Genomic DNA, 25,613 nt, shown 5'->3' on the forward strand with positions numbered 1-25,613 from the left:
TGATGTGGCTTGTTTTGGTTTTTGGGCTGTCACATGTTGTCCTTGTTTAAACCATGAACAAATTCACTGCTGCTGGAAGAACAGATTTGAATCTGCTGAGAAAACAAGATGTCTGAAAGGTACTGAACAACAGAAGATGATATATAAAATAATGAATCCAAAACTAAAAAGCTTTGAGCTGTAAAAGATGATGTGTTGATCATAATTTAACATTCTAATTATGTAAAAATATCTTAATATATTGTTATATTTGTTTTCTTCCTGAGTATTTTAATCTGAGTTCACCATTAAAATAAAACCTAAACTCAACTTCCATGGCTGTTGCAGCCTTTCCATTAATGACTTTCTGTGGAAGCCGATGTGTGAAGGAACACTGATATGACTGGTCATGTGACCCCACTTCACTGATGGGACAATTGTTTCCATAACAACCTCAATCACTCAAAGTGGGACTTTTAATTATATAATTTTAAAAAAAGGTTTTAGTTAATGAAAATAAAAAGATTTAACCTTTTTTTTATTTTACTTTAAACCAGAGAGACAGGCTGGGAGGGTGGTGGTGTGTAATTAGTGCGTGACACGGGTGCAGGCTTACTTTGAATATTCATGCAGGTTTTACACAGCGTTGTGATTGGTCATCAGTGGTACATCTGCATGGTGATTGCTGGAAAAATACAAAATTTACTGAGTGCAGAGACAGAGAAGCATCATTACCTGAAGCAGAGGTTCAGAGCTGGTTCTCCTGCTGTTGGCCGAGCTGAGTGCTGCTGCAAGGTGAGACACCAACACTACAGGGGCTAGGGGTTGTTCCTGCAGGAGATGATGGCCTCCTTCCTAAAACATGATTTCTGTCCATTTCTTATTATGTGCAAGAATCTATTGACATTTTTAGTGCACATAGAAAAAGCCATGGTGTAAAATGTTTGTTACCATAAAATCTTTTGCTGAAATAAACTGTAAAAATATCAATCAGAAATTTAAAGATGAATTTAACTGTTTACTATGGAAAACTGCCCTTTCTAGTCTTTGGCCCTGATTTGTTGTCAAAAATGATTAACTTATTGTGTGTTAGAACGCGTCAAAGTTAAAATGTGGTTTTGACTTTAAAAAAGAAAGGACATAGATTAATTTATGTGTTTATTTAACTTTTGTGTGCATTATTGGTTTATGCTTGTGTGGGTGGAGGTGTTTGTGAGAATAACCTCAGGATTAGGGGTGGGGGTTTAAAGTTTGTGACAAAAAAAGTCTGATAATTGATGCAAATGTCTCAATATGGAGCAAATTAAAGTTCTGAGTCCATCATAACTGTGCAGAGGTGGTGTTTCACAGCAATGACGGGCGGAGAGGAAGTGAAGGAAACTCCAGCAGAGTCATGCTGCTGCACGAGATACTTAGATTTCCATGTTTTGTTCTTTGCTTCATTTATGTTGCTTGTTTTGTTATAATGGACACAACCTAAATTCTGTAGGACTATCGTCCACATTTTTGTCTCCAAGTGCAGAGAAATATAGGAGTTTCATATATATTGGTGAGGCTGCTTTTTTGTAAACAGTTTTTTCTGTAGCGTTATAGTCTCCCTCCATCAGTTCCTGATAATTTTTCTGAGACAAATTTGTAAAAACAGCTTCCTCATAAATACAGACTTCAGACCTGCATCCTCCCATGAGACGTGGGACACTGCATGTCTACACATATACTGAATCCTGAGGAAAACATGAATGTTTGCAGAAAATGATTTCCTTTTATTATTGATCACATAGAAGTTGGTTCTGATAAGAAAGACCGTTTTAACTGGATCATTTCTAGATCTCTTGTCAGTAAAGGTCAGTACAGCCTTCATTATATTTTTTACTGTCAGTGCTGCAGCTTTCCTTTGGTTTTGTAGTTTCTGTATTTTGAACTATTTTCTAACCATCAGTGATATCTGCATCAGTTTTAATGATTTTCTGATTTCAGTGTCTGTCAGATATCAAGGTCTGTCAGGTGGTATATACCATGATAAGATAAGATAAGATAAGATAAGATAAGATAAGATAAGATAAGATTCATTAATCCCAAAAGATGTTCTGACACCAGCTACTGAGACACAGTGGCCTTTATTTATCAAATGAACATATGATGGAAATCTGTGTGCACAACCATTTCCATGCAAGACTCAGCATTTATTAATTAAGATGTGAGTGTACAATTCGATCAAATCTCATGACAGGTCTCAGATTGTTTTCCTAAGTATAAGGGCAAATCCCTTGTACTTGTTTGATGTGTCTCCCATGTGCCGCCAGTGCATTTATTTCTAAAGTGTATGCCCAACTACAACCATCGAAACTCCACAAATTTTTACCACAGTTTGGTTTGTTAAAAAGCAGCAGAGATGTAGTTATGATACATGTCACTGTTACACATTAAAAATACCTGAAATCATTTTATCTTGCTCTTTAACAAAGACATGGTCAAATATTAATGAATGTATAAATGAATTCATTTGACACCTTAAAAAAAGTTACACACATACATATGCACACACACACACACACACACACACACACAGACACACAGGGGGCTAAAACCCTTGAAAATGACCTGTTTTGCACAGCTTCTTGCATGTGCTGACACTCTGTAACTCTAGGTAATTAATTTTGGAATGTAGTGCAGCCTTACTTTGAGAAATACAGAGACAACAAAAGACAAAAGCATAAAATGTGGGTTCTTAATTTGAATTGGGTTTTCCTCCTTAAACTCCACAATTGGGATCCAATTTGTGCCTGACCCACTTGGTGTGACACCACAATGGACCATAAGACGGCCAAAAATACCCTGGAACTGCCCTGCAGTGGGATTGTTATTCCAGCCTCCTAAAAAGAAAAGTAAAAAAAAATAAAAAAAAATTAGCACACTAAGAGAGCTGTTTAATGGGGACAGTGAGAGTCATAAAATATATATCTTTTGAGGGTGAATAAGGAAACCAATATGATCATGGCAAAACAAGACACCTCAAGAGCATCTAGTAATTTTAGTTATTGAAAGGCGTTAATTGACTTTTCTACAAATACTCATAACATGTAACACAACACATGGTGACAGAGCAGCAGCAAAACATGTTTTGCTCCAATACAGTTCCTGATTAATAAATGATTCAAGTGCACTGCAAATTTGCTGGGTGTAAAATTACTAGATGCGTCTTAAGAGTGTAAATCAGTGTCAGAATTTGCTTCCTTCAAATAAATTATTCAGATCCATCATTTAGGAACAATATCAAAACTGAACTTTAAGAGTTTGAAAATAAGAACATGTCATACATACCATTTGACACCGCTATGACCTGAAAAACACTGAACACAAGAAGATTCCAAAATAGTTAAAATAGTTGCTGGCGCTGTCTTGACTCCGGTTGGTTCTGAAGCTAGCCTGGAATCCGAAGACCCATCCAATATGGCGGTGATGCGGCATCATGCTCCAGAGTGTAATGAGCCGTATATGTATATTATGTCTATGATTGGACCTATGTAGACTATCGGATGAAGAAGCAGGCAAGGTGATGTAAGAGAAGCGGGTGAAGATGGCGAGCAGAGCACGTTGACTCTAAGCTAGAGAACCAGCATTAACTGATATGTACAGAGGTCCGAAAGACCATTCAGCCTTGTAATCTGCTGCGTTGAGGTGCGGGCAGAGCTCAGACGGCAGGTAGCAAAGTTGTCGCAAGACTGTGTTTAGGTCCACTGCAGACCTACAGTAGAACATTGAATGAGTTTCCGGATATAGTTTTCCTACATGCTGGAGTGTGTGAGAGCGACGTAGCAGCTACAGTTTGTTGGCTAATTACGTGTTGAATTAGAGGGAAGCCGCCACAGACCAAGGACAGCTGGCTTCAGAGAGCTTTCAGCAGTGGTTCAGAGGAGTTAAGGGATAAACTTTAATTGAGTGATGCTCTGCCATTAGGCTGCCATCTCAGCGATCAACCCCATCTTCTGCTGTGTGTGAGTGAAGTCACCTGCCATCCACACATCCATTTTATGTGTCCGAGACAGAGGTACAGTTTTCTCTTTTCCATTTTAACAGTTAATCTGGAGGACTGCAGTAAAACTACTACACTGTAAAACTAACACTACCGGTTAAGGTCAACACTGCAACCAACTGCCAGTAGTTTTTCTTTGAATTTAATGCTGCATCATCAGGAGGACTGTGCATGTAAAATAACTTACTCAAGCCAACTTGGACCTTATAGAGGACTTTTTAAGCATCTTGATGTTATATCTCCTTTTCACGGGTCGAGTTAAGTTTATTTTCTTACTGTTTATTAAAGATTGGTGAAATCTTGCTGGGCATTTGAAGTGTCATTTTGACTGCAAATCAGCCAGCAGGCTTTTCCTCAGCTAGCTGTTTTTAATGGAACACATGGTTTAATGTTGAGGGAAAATATTGTCTGAGTATATCTTGTGACTTGAGACACATCTTGTGTGTTACTTGTTGTGATCCTCTATTGCATTTGCCGTTTTTTTTAACTTATTTGTAAGTAGCGGAAGATTTAATTTTGTTTTCTTTATTATTGGGATACTTAAATAAATTCCCAGCTGTTTTACGTTGTTTTAGTTTCTGTTTATAAGCTGCCCTGAAGTAGGGGCACCCCACCTATGTAGCTCAGTATAAGGCAGTGGTTCCCAAAGTGGGGGGGGGGGGGGGGCACGCAGCCATTGCAGGGGGGGCGTGGTATGAATGAATGAAAAATTGAATGCTTTGGTACTGCTAGCATAATGGACAGGTTTTTGAAGGGGCTCCCGCGTAAATGCAAAACAGAAGATGAAGCATCGCCAAATATGCTTCCAAATCAACCTACTTCCAAGCCAAAGACTAGAAAATATGACGAAGCATATCTTGCCTTTGGCTTCACCTGCACAACGGTTGGTAATGAGGAGAGACCGCAGTGTGTTGTCTGTCTTAAAGTGCTAGCTTGTAACAGTTTGAAGCCTAACAAGCTAAGACGCCACTTGGAGACACAACATCCACATCATGAGCACAAAGAAAAGTCAGTTGACTTTTTTAGACAAAAACTCATAAACTGCTGTGCTCAACTGTGTCTCTTTACTAAAGCTGCATCTGTGCCAGCAAATGCTCAACTAGCCTCCTACAAAGGTGTCTACCGAGTGGCACAGTGTAAAAGACCACACATTATTGGGGAGGAATTAATACTTCCTTGTGCTATGGACATGGTTTCGACCATGATTGATGACACAGCAGCTAGCAAACTACAAGCAATTCCTCTGTCCAATAATACAATCGGCAGGAGCATTTATGACATGTCAAAAGACATAGAGCAGCAGCTTAATGATAAAGTGCATGACAGACGCTTTTCTCTGCAAATGGATGAAGCTACCGACAGTAACAAGGGTTGCTTACTGATAACTTATGTTAGATTCATAGATGGAGATGAGATGAGGGAGGAATTGCTTTTCTGTAAACAAATTCCTGGCAGAGCCACTGCAGAAGAAATGTTTAAAATCATTGACTCTTATTTGAAAGATGCCAGTCTGAAATGGGAGAACTTTGTGGGGATCTGCACAGACGGGGCGCAAGCAATGGCTGGGAAACGAGGAGGGCTGCAAGCGCTTATCAAGCGCGTCTCCCCCAATGTGCAGTGGACGCACTGCGTGATACACCGCGAAGCACTGGCATCTAAACAGCTGAGTCCCGAGCTGAATGATGTAATGACTGATGTCATTGCCACAGTCAACTACAGAAAAACATGACCTGTCAAAGCCCAGATTATTTCAGCACTGTGCGAGGAAATGGGCTCTGACCACACCGCTGTTCTGTTTCACAGCGAGTCCCGATGGCTGTCACGTGGGAAGGTGCTCTCCAGGGTCTTTGAACTGCGAGATGAGATCTGCATCTTTTTGAATGAAGAGGGAAGTGATCTTGCCCGCAAGTTTTACTGTAATAAGTTCCTCATGAAACTTGCATACCTCAGTGACATGTTTCTGAAACTAAATGAACTAAATTTGCAGATGCAGGGCACAAACACACACCTTTCACATCTGGCAGATAAAGTTACATCATTCATCAGAAAACTTGAGATGTGGCAGCAGCGAGCAAAAGATGGAAACATGGACTCATTTAAGAACCTGAAGTCGTTCATTGAAGACAACAAGCTGCAGAATACAGTGATTTAATGCATGAAAACACACATCTCTGCCCTTCAGAAATATTTCCAGAAATATTTTTGGGTGCAGGATTCCAAAGAATATGACTGGATAAGTGCACCACCATCTATCGACTTCAGCACATCAGAGGAGGAACAGTTCATTGATGTCACCTCTGATTCAACAATGAGGCTGCAGTTTAGGTCGAAGACACCGTCTGCATTTTGGATTGGAGTGGAGAAAGATTACCCACTGGTGGGTAGGAGAGCCCTGGCCATACTTCTGCCTTTTGCCACATCCTACCTATGTGAGATAGGCTTTTCTGCTGTGGCCTCAATCAAGACAAAATACAGATCAAAGCTGGACATTGAAAATGAGCTCAGAGTGGCCATCTCACAACTGCAACCCAGATTTGAGAAGATCTGCAGCAACAAGCAGGCTCACACCAGTCCCTGAGATAATGGGAGGATTGAAGTTGTCATTCTTGCACAACAAATCTTAAATTTTACTTTTTATTTTTTAAGGAGGTTTCATATCTTGATACCCATTTAACAAAGAGAGGCATTTTTGACAAATGTATTGATAAGAATGTTGAATATTAAAAAAATAACAGAAACCAGTTACACTGAACATAACTGCACTGTTATGGTGCTTGAAATTACACTGACAGCAAACAATACTGTTACAGGTAAGAAAAAAAAACTTTTAGACTTTAAACGATTACACTTTAAAGGTGGTTTGTTGTTTTGTTGTATTTTGGTTTATTATTGCAACCTGTCATTTAACGCACTCCTGTTTTTGTTCAAAAAAGGTTGATGTGTGAAATAAACTGCAATGGAGTCTGAAAATTAAATATGTGAGTGTCTGTTTGGAGGGTGTATGTGTATGTGTGTGTGTGAGTATGCCGGGGGGGCATAAAAATTTTCTTATAAACCAAAGGGGGGCCCAGCAAAAAAAGTTTGGGAACCACTGGTATAAGGTAAGAGAAGGCTGTGCTAGCTTAAAGAGGGGGCTTAAAACTTAGGCTTAAAACTGTTGCCTGGATAAAAACTGAGCCAGAAAGTTACCCGCATAGTTACTGTTCTAGGTACTGGAGCTACTGGTACTCAGGGGATACAGACCTAGATTTGGTATTCTCTCAGTCTTTCAGAGTGGACTTTTATTGTTCTCCACTACCTAGTGGGGTTATTCACTGCTACAAAAGTGATGTCATGAACAGGATACAGCCCCATATTTTCTAAGGAAACCCCACAGTATCACATTTAGCTTTTAGGTAGCAGGTCCAATATGTCAGAACTTGAAGGATTTTGTTGAGTTACAGAGGAAACTTGCAGAGCAGGCAGGGGCTTTGCACCAGGCCAGGTACTGGCAAAGAGAAGCTCTTTTGCTTGCAAAAGCAGTTGTAGATCAGCAAACAGCAGCCGTAAAAACTCCTGCCACTGTTTACAGTCACCAGGATCATAAACTTCTGGATTTTGGCAGCTACCCAGTAAAAATCAGAGATGAAATGGTTGAGAAATGGGTCTCTGTAATAAAGTCTGTATACCAGATTATGAAGGTGCCAGAAGACGATAAAGTAGAGCTCATCAAACAGCACCTAAAAGATGAAGCTAACACCACAGTCAAATTCATGCTAACGGGCTCTAAGAACCCAGTGGAAGAGATATTTGATGTCCTGCTCCAAACTTATGGGGATAAGGTCCCAACTGGCACAAGATGGCTAAGATGGCTGCCGTGTTAATGTGGTGGTACTACGGAGCTCCAACAATCTAACTATCTCTAAAAAAAAAATCGATCAACATCCACCTAATCTTAACCACTTTTCGATTGGTTTAAGACACAAATATCTCTGGACTACAACCATTTCTTGAATTTAGTGAAACATTTGGACCTTTTCAGCAGAAGTTACAACCTGCTGGCAAGCAGACACCATCACCAAACTTTTTGTATCATCTAAGGTCTGCATTTGCTGCAACAATGCCCACAGGGAAATTGGCTCAAGATTTGGAGGAGATAAAGAAATCTTTGGATTTTATGTCACAAGAAATAACTACAGTGGCAAAACAACAGAAAGGCCTACACGAAGCATTGGATGAAATCAAACAACTCAAGGCTCTAATGCAAGAAAAGGATAAAAAAAAATTGAACAACTGGAACGAACATTTGGAGCAATATTCAAGGACGGATGACCTCCAGATATCGGGGCTTGAAATGCATCGCACTTGTGCACAGGCCACAGCCGGTGACAGGGGAGATGACAGTGAGCTACCTTCTGCTCTAAATCTGGATACTTCTTTATTGAAAGATCAGGTAATCAAGTTATTTAATAGCAGAAACATAACAATAGACAGTAAAGATATTGTTGCTTGTCATACTTTGGCTCAAAGAAATAGCAAAAAGCCAAATATTCTCATCAGGCTTGCTGCCAGGAAACGCAAAATGAAGGTGCTGAGAAATGCTAAAAACACTGAAGGGCACAAACGTATATGTGAATGAGCACCTTACAAAAACAAATACTGAAATTGCAAGCCAAGCAAGGATTCTGAGAAGAGAGAAGATGATTCATGACACCTGGACGAGAAACTGCAGTATAAGTATTGATAAGGCTGAATGGAAGCAGAGCAGGCAAAAGTGATGGATTTTATTAATTCTATGTTCAGTTTAGGATTGTATCCATCAATCACTCGACCAACTCGTAAGAAACAGTGCAACATTGATTGATAACATTTTCACTAATGTTATGGACAGTGATGTCTTAAGTGGACTTTTAATTGCTGACATATCTGACAATTTACCTGTTTTTACAATAGTACAGAGGCCTACAAAAGTTACCAAAAGAAAAACAAAAATGAGCAATCTAATGATATTGCAAATGAATTCAACAAATATTTTATTGATATTGGGCCAAATTTGGCAAAAGAGATTTATTCTAATCAGTATGATGTAGATAAAATTGTAGGTAAAATAACAAATTTAGATAAAACTATATTTATACAGGGCACAAATGAAAATGAAATTATTACCATTGTTGGTAATGTCAGTATTATGTCAGTATTTTTTTTATTAACTTTTCATTTTATATATATATACAAAGAACAAACACACAGAACACATAAAAATACATAAACAGCACGGTTGTACACAACAAAATAAAATGGCATATAATCATATGGTAGTAGAAAGACTGTCATGAGATCTGATAAATGACATAAAACGACACCATATTTGGCTTGTTTTAACCTGGACATTATTTACCTTTGCAATTAGAGATTCAAATGAAGCAGTCTCTGTCATAAGTTTAATCCAGTCCTCAGTCTGAGGCCTGTGGGGACTTTTCCAGTTCCTCAGAACCAGTCTTGCAGCCACAATAAATCCAGCCACCACAAGTCCTAACATTTCTTTTGTAAATCCAGGGGGCATGAGAGAGCTATCTCCCAGCAGACACAGTTGAGGTGATCTAGGTATGGATAACCCAGTCCACTTCTCCAAATTTATAATGACTTCAGTCCAAAAAGGAAACACCAAAGGACTTTCCCAGAAAACATGAAGATACGTACCAACATTGTTGCCGCATTTCCAACAGTTATTATCTTGCAGTAGACCCATTTTAAACATTTTTGATGGTGTATAACAATACCGGTGTACAATCTTGTAATGAATAAATTTACTTCTGGCATCTCTCGTTGCCCAGCCTATGTTTGCAATTATATCACTCCATACATCTTCACTAATCACTATATTCAGGTCCATCTGCCATATTAATCTCTGACTGTTACAAAGCCCTTCTTGTTGTCCTAAAAGTTTTTTTTTTATAAAATACTGATGCAGAATGTAAATTACTAGGCGAGTTTAACCAGTCCTTGATAATATTTTCTTTCTGCACCAGTTTTAGACCAAGGGCAGAGTTCACACTACTCCTGAGTTGTAAATACTTCCAAAAATCCCCTTTATCTGTCATAGTGAAAACTTCTTTTAAAAGACTAAATGGCAAAAATACATCATCCTTGTATAGATTCTCTATTTTTTGTACCCCTTTCTCAAGCCATTTACGTCACAAGAAGGGAGATTTTCCTACACGAATTGCCGGATTATTCCAGATTGAGGAATAGAATTGTTTATAAGGGCAGATTCCAAGTATCTTATGTGCTTTGGTCCAGGCCCATTTTGAATGCAGCAAAATTGGGTCTTGCTGCATTGTACCAATAGATTTTTGAGAGAGGAGCTGAATGACATTAAAAGGAGCTGACAAAGCCTTCTCAACTTCAACCCACCCTAGATTCGAATCTGGTGTTTTCCAATGTCTACTCAATTTACTCATTTCAAATGCAATATTGTATAACTCTAAATCTGGAAGTGCCAGACCTCCACTGTCCTTTAAAGCGCATAATTTTCTTAATCCAAATCTTGGCTTCCTACCATTCCACAGAAAAGTTTTAATTAGCCCATTATACTGTTTCAAAAAAACATTACTAATAGTTATTGGTATCATCATAGATATATAGTTAAATTGCGGAACAACAAGCATCTTAATAGTGTTAATTTTTCCCCACAATGTGAGATTGAGCACCTTCCACTGATCTAGTTTTACCTTGAGTTTTTGTAACAATGGGTCTAAATTTATAGAAATAATTTTTGCTAAATCAGAGCATAACCTAATACCCAAATATTTCATCCCAACAGGGAATTGAATGGGAGGGATCCCTAACCAGCAGCAATATATCGTCCGCATACAAAAACATCTTATGTTCATCAATTCCCTGCATAACTCCCCTTATATCTCTCTGTGACCTAAAGGCTCTAAGAATAGCGTAAATAGAAGAGGGCTGAGTGGGTCCCCCTGTTTTGTTTCACTTCTCAGATGACAAAAAGGTGAGATCACTCCATTGGTTAAAACCGCTGCTCTAGGGTCTGAGTAAATGACACTCATCCATTTAGTCAAGCCTTCACCAAATCCAAATGCTGGATGTGTCAGTATTAAAAGAAATCATTGGGTATATAGCCAAACCACTGGCATACATCTATGACCAGTCCTTGCAGTTAGGCAGGTTTCCAGAAAAGATGAAGATTGCCAAGGTTATTCCTGTTTACAAGGCTGGGACAAATATGACTTTACTAACTACAGACCGATTTCCCGATTGCCTGTACACATCCAGGGCTTGTTTTCGATCAGAGATAGCGTCTATGATGTCAGAGGATACAATATGTTTAGAAAACCAAAAGCAAGAACAAACATAAACAACATTGTATTTCTTTTGTTTATATGGAACAAATTAGACCAGGAGCTAAAAGACTGTTCAACTTTAATAAGGTTTAAAAACATATTTAAGACTAATGAAGTATCTTATTCTCAACGTTTCATAATTAGACTTACTTAAAATACATAGATTAGAACTATACTTCGTTGCAGCTGTGAGCAGACTGCTCTTTGCTTTAGGATCCAAGCATGGACAGGCTTATGGACCTCTAGGAGTATCTAAACAGCATTGTGTAAGACACACTTACAGTAGATTGTTTCCTTATAAGGGTCTGTCTTAAAGGACTGTACTCTGCACTTAGAAACGTTCCCAGCACAGGATATAAACATGAAATTCGGAGAAGAACACACAAACATCCTATATGTAAACTTGTATCTGATCTATGATTGGCCGATTCAGGACTGAGGAATGTTCTTTGTTTGAAAACTATAAAAGAGAGACTTACACATCTAGTCAGGGGGGTTTTCTACGATTGGCTTCAGAAACCTCACAGAGATGCATATCTGTTTATGATGTCACTTTTTGTAATAAACCATCATCATTTTTACATAAAGCTGATGTCCGGAGCTCTTCTTTTACCTCAAAGTATTTTTGTCACAGCATAAGCCTAAAGTAATTTACTACAAAATAGTATGATCCAGAGAAGAAGATCTTCATATGATGAAGTCATCATATCACAGAAATGGCTAGGAAGACACCGAGGACACTAAAGGGGAAACCACTGTACAGCACCAAGAGAGGAGAAGTTATCAACCAGATGATGGCTTCACAAAACTATAGAATGTTATTAAGGACAGTAAACTACAAAATGCCACAACAGACTATTTCTCCACAACACCTGCTTCCACAAAATAAACCCCACCATGGCATCCAGAGTCAGAAAGTACTCCACAACACTAATGTGATCAAATATTATGAATCATATGAATGAAATTATTAACAGTAAATATATTTATATTATTTACTAGATTCTATTACTGTAAGTGACAAGGTAGCTATTTTTCTTCTTTTAAATCACATGAAATCCAAGATGGCAGCCAAGTCAGTTCTCTGTGTGGGTCTCAGTGCTTGAGATCTGATTTTTTATGGTTTTATGTGTAATATTTTAAATTTTTTAGGCACATGTTGGTGATACTTCTCAAGGAAACCACTTCTCCTGCAGTTTGGGATGTTATATACTCAGTAGAAGTTATTTTTGATTGCCATGGAATATCAACTGCATGAGGCCTAGGCCTATTTGGAATCCACATGATGGATTAGAGCACCTGAGTGGACAGATTCACAATGTGCTAGCCTATGATAAACTAGCTGCTGCTGTTACACACCCCTCTTTGTGTGAACTCTAAAGCTAAGTATACAAAACCTTCACTTTTTTCTATCTGCTAAAGACTCACAGCCCATGCTGCTAGATACCAGTTTGAAGTTGTTAGACCTTTGTGCTAGCCTCTCTTTTTACCAAACTTGACTGCTATCTTTCTGCTGGAAGCTCTTCTTGTTATCCTCCATGAGTCAGTATTGCCTGCTAGCCTCAAGCAATACATGCTAACCGCAGGCTCTGCATGCTAGCCTACAGCTTTGCAGGCTAATTCTCCAGCTTTGTCTGTTAGCCTCATCTCTGTATGCCAATCTCTAGCTCTGCAAGGCTCCAGCTGTGCATGCTGGCCTCCAGCTCTGTATGCTAACTTTCAGCTCTGCTAGCCTCCAGCTCTGCCTGCTAGCCTCCAGCTCTGCATGCTGGCCTCCAGCTCTGCATGCTGACCTCCAGCTCTGCTTGCTAGCCTCCAGTTCTGCCTGCTGACCTCCAGCTCTGCCTGCTAGCCTTCAACTCTGCATGCTGACCTCCAGCTATGCCTGCTAGCCTCCAGCTCTGCATGCTGACCTCCAGCTCTGCATGCTGACCTCCAGCTCCGCCTGCTAGCATCTAGCTCTGCCTGCTAGCCTCCAGCTCTGCATGCTGACCTCCAGCTCTGCCTGCTGACCTCCAGCTCTGCCTGCTAGCCTTCAGCTCTGCCTCCTAGCCTCCAGCTCTGCCTGCTAGCCTCCATTCCTGCCTGCTGATCTCAAGCTCTGCCTGCTGACTTCCGGCTTTGCCTGCTGGCCTCCAGCTCTGCTGGCTGACCTCCAGCTCAGCCTGCTGAGGCTAGCTGGCGGTCATCTGGCTAATCTCCAGCTCTTCTAACTTCTACCTCGGCCTGCTATATTTTGACTGAACAGTATGTATCTTTTTATGTTCTTGATATTACTGTGTTTCATTCCTGGTCATTATGAACTTGATACTCCCAGCAATAGGGAGTATGTCATTTTCAATAGTCAGTTCTCAACTCAAACAAGGATTCATGAGTTACAGCATCAGCAAATCAGTTTATATTACCAACTCAAGCTCTATTGTCTAGAGGTAACAGCCAATAGGATCTTGTCTCTTCAAAATTTACTGGTGTTAAAGGATCATTTTACAATCTCAGAGAACTCATTTTTGTTTTTCACAGGAGTTAGTAGGAATGAAAAAATGTGTGTTACCAAACTAAAACTGCATTGCATGATTATGCTCTTATTAATGCTGTCTGGTTCTGTTCAGCCCAACCCTGGGCCAACTGCCACTTTGCAGTGCATTTCTACCCCCTCAGAATTCAAAAGTAGAGATGGTCTTGGGTTCATACATTTAAATGTCAGAAGCCTTGTCCCTGAAATCGATATGCTCAAGATCTGGGCTAATACTACAAACACTGATGTAATGATTTTATCCGAAACTTGGCTTAAGAATTCTATACCTGATTAATCAATTTCAATTGAAGGTTATAAAGTTCATCGAACTGATCAGGTTGGTAAAGGGGGTGGGGTTGCAATCTATGTAAAATCAAGGTTCATAAGCTCTGTTGCACTTTCAGTTACAAAAGCTAAACAGTTTGAACTCTTGGCAATTAAAGTGACCATTTCAAAGGACACTCATATCACTGTAGTTGGCTGTTATAGCCCCCATCTGCCTCTAAAGATGCCCTTCAATTTATTTCAGATATTTTACATGAAATAAATGATTCTGAATTCATTCTGATGGGTGATTTAAATTTGGAGTGGCTTTCAGAAAATTCAGATTGTCTAAAGAAATTGTGTGATACATTAAACTTGGTGCAACTTATAAATGAACCAACTAGATTAAATCCCAAAGTACATAATAAATCTACTATTCTTGATTTAATTAGAACAAATACAGCTCACAAGTACATTTCACCTGCTATATTTTGTAATGATATTAGTGATCATTGTGTAATTGCTTGTGTCAGAAATACTAAAATCCCCAAGGTAAAACCTCATCTCATTTTTAAAAGACACTTTTAAAAATGAGATGGGGCGGAATGGCTCAGCAAGGTAGAGCGGTCGTCTCGTAACCCGAGGGTTGCCGGTTCGATCCTCGGCCAAGTCGGGTTCATGTCGAGGTGTCCTTGGGCAAGACACCAAACCCCTAATTGCTCCTGATGGGTCGTGGTCGAGCGCCTTGCATGGCAGCTTCCGCCATCAGTGTGTGAATGTGTGTGTGAATGGGTGAATGTGATGTATAATGTAAAGCGCTTTGGGTATCATTCCAGGTACAGTAAAGCGCTATATAAATACAGACCATTTACCATTACTTTAAAAACTTTGAACAGCAGGCTTTTCTGCGTGACCTATACTAAAGTGATCTCAGTAGAGTTTCTCTGATTTCTGATGTTGAATTGGCATGGCAATATTACCAATCAATTTTTCTTTCTATTATCAACAAACATGCAGCAGTCAAGAAGTTTCGGGTCAGTGGTAGGGAAAATCCATGGTTTTCAGACAGTCTCAAAGAGCAATTTTGTTTAAGGAATAAATTGTGGGTGCAGGCTAGATTTTCAAATTCCTCTCAAGACTGGACAGCATTTAGAACTCTAAGAAATAAGTGTACTTTAATGATCCGAAAATCCAAATCTGAATTCTATTTAAAATCAGTTAAAGAAAATCAAAAAAACCCTGCAAAATTTTGGAAATTGATTAAATCCCTGTCTGGTACAGACATGGCCTCAAGCCTCCCGGAAGAAATTCTTGTTGGCTTAGACAAAATAAAAGACAAAGATGTTATGGTCAATCAGTTTAACAAACACTTTATTCATGCTGGATCTATATTTGATCACAAAAATGTAAATACACCTGTCTCAAGTCCAGCTAACTCAGTAGAATATAGAAATACGGAGCTGTTTGATTTTAAACCTGTCTCTGTTTCTTAAGTTCATAAAGCACTGAAAGAAATTGAGCACAAAAAGTCTGCAGGTCCAGATACACTGGATCCATACCTCTTAAAGGTTGCAGCTGATATTATTGCTGAGCCCATCACTCATATTTTTAATTTGAGTCTTTGCTCTAATACCATACCTAAAAATTGGAAATCAGCCCAAATTCTCCCTTTATTTAAAGGTGGCGATCCTGCAGATTTGAACAATTATCGTCCAATTTCTAAACTTTCAGTTCTGGCTAAGATCCTTGAGTCTTGTGTAAATTTACAAATGAAACAATTTTTGGCTGATAAAAATATTTTTATATATATTTTTTAGAGCTGGTCATAGCACTGTCACTGCTGCCACAGTTGTAATAAATAACATAATTGGAGCCTTAGATAAAAAACAGCACTGTGCAGCCTTATTTGTGGATCTCTCTAAGGCATTTGACTCAGTTGACCATGGATTGCTTATTGACAAATTAAGGTCAATTGGTTTTAGTTGTAATACCACAAAATGGTTTCAAAATTATCTTACAGATCGTTCCCAGTGTGTTTTTGTGGAAGGCCATAAATCTGAGTTCATTAACATAGTGAAAGGTGTTTCACAGGGATCTATTCTGGGGCCTATTCTGTTCACTATTTTCATAAATGATTTGGGTAAAGATATTAAATCAAAAATACATCTATATGCTGATGATACAGTCATTTACACCTATGCTCCATCCATCGTAGGAGCTGTACAAGATCTCCAGGCTGCATTTCAGTCTTTAGAAATTGCACTTCTGAACTTGAAATTGATTTTAAATGTTCGGAAAACAAAATTTATGGTCTTCTCAAAAGCCCGATCCACATTAGGTGATTATAACATCTCTACCTCAGATGGGAAACTCATTGAGAGGGTTCCATTGTACAAGTACTTGGGTATATGGATTGATGATAAGCTTACATTTAGTGTACATATCACCACTTTAATCAAAAAGCTCAAAGTGAAGGTTGGTTTTTATTTTAGACACAGATCTTGCTTTACTTTCAGCACAAAGAAAAAACTTGTGAATGCTACTTTTCTGTCTGTGATTGATTATGGTGATACCTTGTATATGCATGCAGCCTCATCAATTTTGCATAAACTCAGTTCAGTGTATCATGCATCATTATGATTTATAACAAATGCAAAATCCCTCACTCACCACTGCACTCTTTATGATCTGGTCGGTTGGACATCACTAACCACTCCCAGAAAACATCACTGGTATTTTTTCATCTATAAAGCAATATTGGGAAAACTTCCAGGATATCTTTGTGACCTACTCTGTGTCAGTTCTGGGAGTTACCGGCTCCGCTTTTCGAATCGCTTGCTTTTCACTGTTACCCGGTCGCTCACAGAGTTGGGGAAAACAGCCTTTTCCTATTCTGCACCATGGACATGGAACAATTTACAAAGAGATCTTAAATTGGAATAATTAATTTCAGTGGATAAATTTAAGGAAGTCATAAAGAGTGTGGTAAAGGAGACATGTGTTTGTTTTTCTTGAGAGGCTCACTGTGTTTTTAAATAGTTGTTCTAAATCTTAATGTATTTATTTTGCTTAATCTTTATGTATTTGTAAATTGTATTTGGCTGCTACTTTGGCCAGGTCTCTCTTGTAAAAGAGATTTTGAATCTCAATGTGACTTCCTGGTTAAATAAAGGTATAATAATAATAATAATATTTCGATGTAAACTGATTTGGGGGGGTGGGCATTATAAGCTTTTGCTTCTGCCTGTATACCGTTATTGGACTGTCTTTAAGTTTTTTTCTCTTTTACATGAATGTGCATTGCATATATATATATATATATATATATATATATATATATATATAGCTCCTCAGCTGTGTGGAGAGACCTTAAGGTCTTATGCCTATGACCTCCAGGAAGGACTGGGACATATTATAAGGAAGGAGTCTGACTGTGTCCCACACCCTGATGCAGTGTTAAAGGAACAATTGGTTCTGGGTCTGAAAGACAGTTCCCTAAGAAGGGAAACAAAGAGGCAGGTTAAAGATGAGAAAGATTTAACATTTGTTGAACTGTTACAGGCTGAAATTACCTGGTCTGAGGAGGAGGTCCAAACTGACGTTACAGTAGCTGAGAAGAAACTGCCATCACTGACCATGGAGAAGCTTCATGAGAAGATGTAAAAATAACAGCCTGCCAGGAATAGTTGTATCAAGTATTGTACAGGGAAATGACAGAGAACTATGCTCCCTAGAAAACCACCCTTAAAGGACGATGAGGGGAGGTATATTTGCTATATTTGTGATGAAACTTGCCACACCAGCTGTCATTGGCCCAAGAAAGCAGACAAGATGGTCACTACCGCCCTACATGAAACCACTATTGGGGCAACAGGGTCCAGTAATCCCGATAGTGCCAAGAAAATTCCTCATCCGTCAATGACACGGAGTCAAATGGCAAACTGTGTTGTAACAGAAGTGAATGATAGCCTTTAAAAAGTGCTTTTAGGAAGTGCCAAACAGTCAAGCTAAAGATCAGGGGAGTCGAGACAACCTGTCTTTGTGACACAAGCTCCAGCATAACCGCTATCAAAGACTCCCATTTTCATAGACATTTTGAGGCGCAGACGATGATATCAGCCAACTGGATTGAACTCACTGCAGCTAATGGGCTTGATTTCCCTGTATTACGATGTCTGGAAATGGAGATGTAGTGTGTTTGAAGGCCAGTGGGCCTGCCATTCCCAGTCCCAGTGAACACTCAGGATCTCACAGAGTCCCAACATCACCAACTCTGACACCTGCTCGCTGCCCATGAGGACGTGTTCTCTGAATGTGAGGGGGATTATGAATATTCAACCACTGTTGCTCATTGTATCTCCACTGGAGACACAAGCCCTATCAAGCGGAGAGAGAAAAGGGTGAGCGACCGTTGATCTCGTATCAGGTCGGGCAACCGTGTGCTGCTATGTAACCATAAATACAGGGGCAGAAATAAAATACAAGACAAGTGGGAATTGCAATCTTATGTTGTAGTTAAACAAAACCATCCAGACATTCCTTTGTACACTATCAAACCAGTGAGGGGGGACAACACCATGTTGTTACAGTTGTGCACTTTTGAGTTGCCCACAAATTGGCAGCAGAATGTGCCCTGGTTATCAGCACAAATGGCGTCAGACAATGATTGTCTGCAAGTTATTTGTCACACACGAACCACAGGTACACCAGACAAATTTACGCCAGCAGCCCAAAATGTCGTGGTTGCGGTAGATGACGTGGCTGGAGAGTCAGGTTCCACCCATAGACTGTATATAAAAGATGGACAGAGCCTCTTGATAAAGTGAAGCTCATTGGGCGGTCCTACTGTCACCATCTTGGCAGCGTCACGCCTGCCATCCCTCCCGGAAAATACAAAAATGGGCAGAGTGGTGGAGCTGAGAGGGGGGCTTTGAGCTATGGGGGTGGATGATTGAACTATTTTAAACTCTGAGCGGTCTGTAGCTAAGAGCTAACCCAGAGCTAACGGCAGCTAACCGGCTAATGAAGGTAGGTGGGCTAAAGATAAGGAGCACTGTTAGCCGGCTAGAAACCGCGGCTGTGCTGCACTCTCCCTTCTTGCCGCAGATATTGGATACTTGTCAAACAAAAGAACACACCCTAATTATGCAGAATTTAAATGTTAAAAAAAACATCCAAACAGATGAGTTAGAAAAAGATCACCCCCTCACAGTTGTCATGAAGGTAAACTTGACCTATTAATCCTAAAATGGTTTTTTGTACCAGGCTTTAAACTTGTTTATTTCTGCTGTGAACTTTTTAACATGGAAATCTATGGGGATTTGCTCTGTTTTGGAGCCAGTTGCAATTTTTTGCACTTCCACATAGGCTTCACTTTTCACCACCGGAGGTTGCCTCTTGGTTCAGACTTAAAAGCCTACAAAGCCCTAGTGAGTCAGGTGGTCAGTGTAAGATTGTGGCAGCCTCAGGTGAAGAAAGTGATGAAGTGTGGGACGAGTGTGTCACAACCTAGCCATCCAGTCAGGCAAAAAAGAGGTAGACTTCCCATGAGATATGAGATAATCATATACACTGGGGCTACTGGTACTGGGAGAATAGAGACCTAGATCTGGTATTCTCTCAGTCTTTCAGGGTGGGCTTTTATTGTTCACCCCGACCTAGTGGGGTTATTCCGTGCTACACAAGTATGAGTCAATGTGGATTATTGTTGCAGCTCAGCAGACCCTGAAAATAATTATTGAACAATTTTCAAACCATCATCTAAGCATAAGCAGCCACATATTCAGTATTCAAAATATACCCATTTGCCAAAAAAGGAAAAAACATATTAAAATGGATCCCCAAAACAAATAACATAAAATAACTTACTGATATGCTCGGAGTGCCACACATGACAATTAGAATAGCTTAAAATTAATATATCATACACTACAATTTGAAATAATGATGAATACAAACAGAGATCTGTATTTGCACACAAACTGATACCTATATTCACTCTTGAAGCGTCTCATCACCCCGCTGGCAAACCCTGCCACAGAGCAGGAGCCCATGTTCAACAGTGCGCACAGATACGCACACGGTGGAGCGCTCCTTCGGATAGCTGAAGGGCAGGTGGATGTGTCTCGGAACAGCGGGGGGATGCTGCTGTATTCTCCAAAGAAAGTCTGTGACATAAGTGCTGTGCAGTCCTATACAATATGCTCTGGCTAATGGAGCCTTTTGGTGCCCTGGCGCAGCCAGAGGAGCGGATGCCCGGGTAACCGTGCCCAGCAGAGCCTTCACTGGGGCTATACGGAGGAGACAGGAGCCGATCCATCTATCAAGTAAACTATTCTAACAAGTAAAGTGGTCTGTACCTTAAAGCTGTATAACTGCTCTATTTAAGAAGTAGGCTAATGTTTCCAGTGCTGTGCACTAAAGGAATCTGAAGTTCTTTACTGGACAAGTGGAAATGCTGTAGGCTACCAATTTTCTATTTTGTAGGCTATAAAAAGTGGCTTCATATAAGAGAACCTTGAACACAATAATGCTTAGCTAATGCAAGTATACAGTTTTATTAACTTTTTAAAAAGGTTTTCATTGACCTCTTGCGTGTTGTTTATATTTTTATGCGCAAAGTAAAGAATTGTGACCTTCAGTTATCAGGTTTAGGCTATTAACATAAAAAATGTATAAAATCATGGGCATGTACAGGTGCTCGTCATAAAATTAGAATATCATGAAAAAGTTGATTTAATCAAGACCCGATCATTCCTACGTATTCCAACATAAATGCAGTGGCTGGAATCCATCATCATTTACATGTTATAATTATTGGTGGTCCAGAGTCAGATACAGACGTTTCATAAATGACACGTGATCACATGTGCTCTCATTTCTACTCTCTTTTGATAAATGAGGGCCAATAAAACCATCACTCAGTAAAATCAATCTGCAAAGAGAAGAAATTGAATACAAAGATCAAGAAATTCACTAGAACAAACTAAAAATAATTTCCTTATCACGCCACCTTAACTGTACCTGCATGAAACATTTCAGCATTTTTCCTGACATGAATGTTAACTGAATGTTTGAATGTGTCTGCAGGCTTCAGTGAAAACATGATGAGGAACATTTGCATCTTCGTCTCCCTGCTGTTCATCGTTCCTGTCTGTGGGCAGCAATCAGGCCTCAGAAGCGTCAGTTTTATGTATTATGAGGAAGACAAGACCTGGAAAGAAGCTCAGTCTTTCTGTAGAGAGAAGCACACTGACCTGGCGACTATCAGAAGTGAAGAAGAGAATCAGCTGATTCGTGAAAACCAGGGCTGGATCGGACTGTATCGAGAGGATGCGAACAGTCCATGGAAATGGTCCAGAGGAGACAAGAATGCAACCTTCTTTAATTGGGACAATAACGGTGAGCAGGACTGATTTATTGATGTTCAAGTTTTCAGGATATGAGTTCAATAATTTTTATAACGTTTATTTTAATCAGACCACAGTACTATTTCTGCTCCACTCAGTCATCTTTCCTTTAATTCTACATGATGAATAAACAGAAAGATGTTCTTTCCAAAGAAATCTGAGTTCAGAAAGTGTGACATTTTTATAATGTTGTCCTCAGCCGACCTCGACTGATATAAATGATGTTTGTAGAAAAATGTTAGTCATAAAAACGACTCAAATTAAAGATGACCTGTCCACATATTTCATTAAACCTCACTACTAAAACAGGACAAACATGATAACATTAAGGGAACATAACAGGTATAAAATATCATTCAAGTTAAAACTTTCTTTTCCTCAAGCTGGTTTCTGTCATTCATTTAAAATGTTTTGTTAAGTGGCCTTTGTTGACATTAAAAATAGGAGTTTCAAAGAGAGAAATTGGATAAAAACAAGATGTTTCCATCCCAGCAAAGATTTTTCCTGCCATTTATTTACAATTTCAGCTAAAATCTGCTAACAAACTTTGTTACATGTATGATGGCCTTCATGGAGCTGGAAAAAAGATTTTTTCTTAGTTTTAGAAGATTGTAATCAGAACATCCACATCTGTTCTCTTCTCCTGTTTCTTACAGAACCAAATAACGAAAAAGACGAACTCTGTGTTGTAACGTGGAATAAAGATGACTGGAAAAATGACAACTGTTGGAAGAAATATAATTTCCTGTGTTATGATGAGAATCTGGTTCTGGTGACGGAGAACAAGACGTGGGAGGAGGCGTTAGACCACTGCAGGTCTCTGGGGGGAGAGGACTCAGAGAACCCAGACTCTGTGTCCTGGAAGCCCAGCTACGACCTGGCCACCCTGATCACTGAAGATGATCATGACTACGCACAAGAGAGAGCACAACAGGCGACCACTGATGAGGTGGGCCACTTTTCTCCACAGTGTAGGTGTTGTTGAGCAGCTTATCCTCTGTGTTTATACGGATCTCTGCTAAATGTTGCTAGGTGTGGACGGGCCTGCGTTTCCTGGGTGACGGCTGGTTCTGGGTGGGTGGAGAACCGGTGCAGTACCAGGATATTCCAAGCTGCCCGGCTTACGGCTGTGGTGTCCTGGAGAAGAACAGCAACACATCCTTTGGGCTCAGAGCCTGCAGTCAGAGAAGAAACTTCTTCTGTTACAAGAGGCCTGAAAACAACTGAAAGCCACTGGGCTCATCTATCAGCTGCTTCTCCCTGCTGTTAATAACAACACCAGGAGTTTAGAAACACTGCTGGAATCTCTGCAGCTCATCCACAAGTAAACACTCTTCATTGCTGCTGCTTGACTGCTGTCATTGCTTTTCTGATAAAGAATAAAACTGCGAGAATAATACAAACTTAAATATGGAATAACCCAGTCAGCTGTTCATTGCACATAAAAACAATGGACATCCCCCCTGCAGTGATCCCCGCCCGTCATGGACAAAGCTTCTCATGGAGTATGACCGGAACAAACCTCTCGCTTCTCGCAGAATATGTAAGAAGCTTAAGAGCTAAATGTTCCTCTGCTGCCACCTTCAGGAGTCTGACAGTAACTGCAGCATGTTTGTTTATCTCAGTAAAGCAGCAACAATGAAGAACCTTTACTTAGTGAATGTTCCACATAACTACTCTGCTTCACATCACTGGAAACACACTCAGATGTACAAACACATATTTTCATAAGAAGTTTGAAGTTAGACAGTAAAACAGATCAGTGATAGATCAGTAGAGTCTGTCCTTTACTGATTAGATGAGGACAGTTAAAATAGTTGAAAATCTATTTCAGTGTGTGAACATCTGGTGGTTTTTATTAAAACATGAACAGCAGGTAAAAGCAGGTAAAATACGACACCAGTGGATTATAATACATTTACTGGAGTAGAAATTTAAAGTGTGTCTTTAACTTTCCAGTTCATCACCATACTTGTCTACCACAGTTCAGAGGGAAATTCTGTAATCTGTTCGTGTTTCGTTTAAATGTTATGATTTTTTTTCTTTGTAATATTAGGTTTTACATTCATATTTGTAATTAGATTATTTAGCTGTTCATTTATGAAGTAGTTAAGTGTGAAACACTTTGGATGATTTGATAACGTTTTATTCTGATTTTTTTCATCATACTTTAATCTACATTTTTTTTTTTTTTTTTAGATTTAAGTGAAAACTCTTTTGCACTGAATCAGATATAAAACCTTCATCCTGAGCTACGGTGTTCAGGTCAAGGTCATCTGATTTGGTTCTTCTCTTCAGGAATTGTTGGGAGTTTGGTAAAGTGATGGAAAACTGGATGTGAATCCTGTTGGATTCATCTTTCCGCTTTCATCCTTAGTCAGGGATGATGTGATTTTTGTTGGCCTTCGATCTCTGAAGAGATGGAACCTTTTTTTTAACGTTTAACCCATAAGTTTATTTTTTGGGATGTTAACTTATTTCAATTTCTGCTGCTTGTGATAAAGCTGGAAAGAATTTCCTTGTGGAAAACTAATGAGAATAAACCTTCCTTTATCCTTCTTTTTAATCCTACTTTTTCTAGCAGAAGAAATTTTGCTTAAAGGTGCAGTGTGTAACAAAATCCAAGGTAAATGACAGAAAAATTTAATATATTAAAAACTGTGTTTGTATTGTTTGTATCTAATCATTTTACTAAATTAGCTTATGTTTTGTCTTAGAGCAAGCCATTTATATCTACTTGTTGTGGGTCCACATACAAGGCAGCTGTGTACTACGGAGTTTCTGGATGGACAAACTCCTCTTGAAAACTGCAGTACCAGCTTTGTTTGAAAGGTGCTGGAGTACCGTTTAGAATAAGTGACACCAAAAAGGACCATAGAAAAAGACAGTACATACGTATATGATTTCGAAGTACTTACTGTGGCCTATTGCACAAAAGATTAAGTCGGGATATGTTGGTCATCTGGATCAACTTATCCATGATATTGTTACATAAAGGCGGGGTACAGGAAAGTGGGGTGGTTATGTCATAAATTACGAAGGAGATTTATTCTGTGAGCCTTGCCTGCTAAGTTCCAGGATTTATTTAATCTCACCTGTTATTACAGCCAGCAGTCACTACAAATGGAAACCAATATTTATTTGATTGTCCGCTACACATTATCACATTCAACTAGATCCATTGTCATTATTTAATGATTTTAGATAAATGATTTTACATTCATTAGATAATTTAGTTTAGACTTGTAAATAAATTTATAGGGATACTCATCAAGGAACTATTTAAGTGTACTACGTATTTTCATTTATATTCTTACTCTGTTAATCCTATTGACTATCTCTTATCTTTAAGCTCATAAACTTACTTACAGAGTGCTTAAGCAACAATGAGACTCTTCATATGGGGTGAGGGAGAAGAACATGTGAGAGGCTGACTAATGGTGTGTTGCCAGTAAAACAACATGTGAGATGTTACACTTAAAGGAAATGTCTAAGTTAACCCGGAGTTCAGAGGAAATCCCTTGTTTGTCTGTGTATGGTTTCTTTGTCCCTGTTTTCCAGAACACAAGAAGCCATCAAATGGATGGATGTCACAAGGAGGGGGGTAGACATCTGCAGGTCGACCTGTGACTGCAGCCAACCAGACTTCTGCAACTGCAGCATTAGTGAGCAAAACTGTGTATAATCAGACCTATATAAGGATTCCAGGATCAGTTAGAGGGAGTTCTGACTGTAACAGCAGCAGACTCCGTATTGTATTAGTCCAGGGGACAGACAATACGAATCCAGAATTCTGTATTTGCACATTTCTCACATCAATTGTAATTAATAAATTTAGTTAACTGAGGGAAGTAGTCACTATGTACACTAACACAAGCAAACATAATATAGATTTATACTTTTTTTTTTCTCTCTAAAATTATTGTGGGACCCCAGTTTGAGAGATAGAAAAGATAGAAAGCACAGAATACAAGCATATTATACAACACTAGAGAAGACAGACATTCACAGAGGTCTGTACATAATACACCCTCATGTCTGCACACTGTAATAAATGCAGGACACATCCA

The 25,613-nt window shown here is 39.3% G+C and overlaps 2 protein-coding genes across 3 annotated transcripts in view; both read left to right on the forward strand.

The window, feature by feature from the left end:
* LOC121654244 (deleted in malignant brain tumors 1 protein-like) overlaps positions 1–25,613 on the forward strand; it is a 240,805-nt gene that overhangs the window by 123,731 nt on the left and 91,461 nt on the right. The gene's annotated exons all lie outside the window — the stretch shown is intronic.
* LOC121654555 (macrophage mannose receptor 1-like) lies at positions 613–24,721 on the forward strand. 2 transcript variants are annotated; one of them, XM_042008760.1, is made up of 4 exons: positions 613–774; positions 21,224–21,535; positions 22,200–22,492; positions 22,576–24,721. In XM_042008760.1, exons 2-4 carry the CDS (start codon positions 21,238–21,240, stop codon positions 22,768–22,770), a joined length of 786 nt encoding a protein of 261 aa, XP_041864694.1. In that variant the 5' UTR covers positions 613–774; positions 21,224–21,237; the 3' UTR covers positions 22,771–24,721. The 2 variants fall into 2 exon arrangements, with proteins under 2 accessions (XP_041864694.1, XP_041864703.1); XM_042008769.1 differs by lacking the exon at positions 613–774 and having other exon boundaries at positions 21,215–21,535.

This window comes from Melanotaenia boesemani, chromosome 2 (assembly GCF_017639745.1).
Source record: "Melanotaenia boesemani isolate fMelBoe1 chromosome 2, fMelBoe1.pri, whole genome shotgun sequence".
NCBI lineage: Eukaryota > Metazoa > Chordata > Actinopteri > Atheriniformes > Melanotaeniidae > Melanotaenia > Melanotaenia boesemani.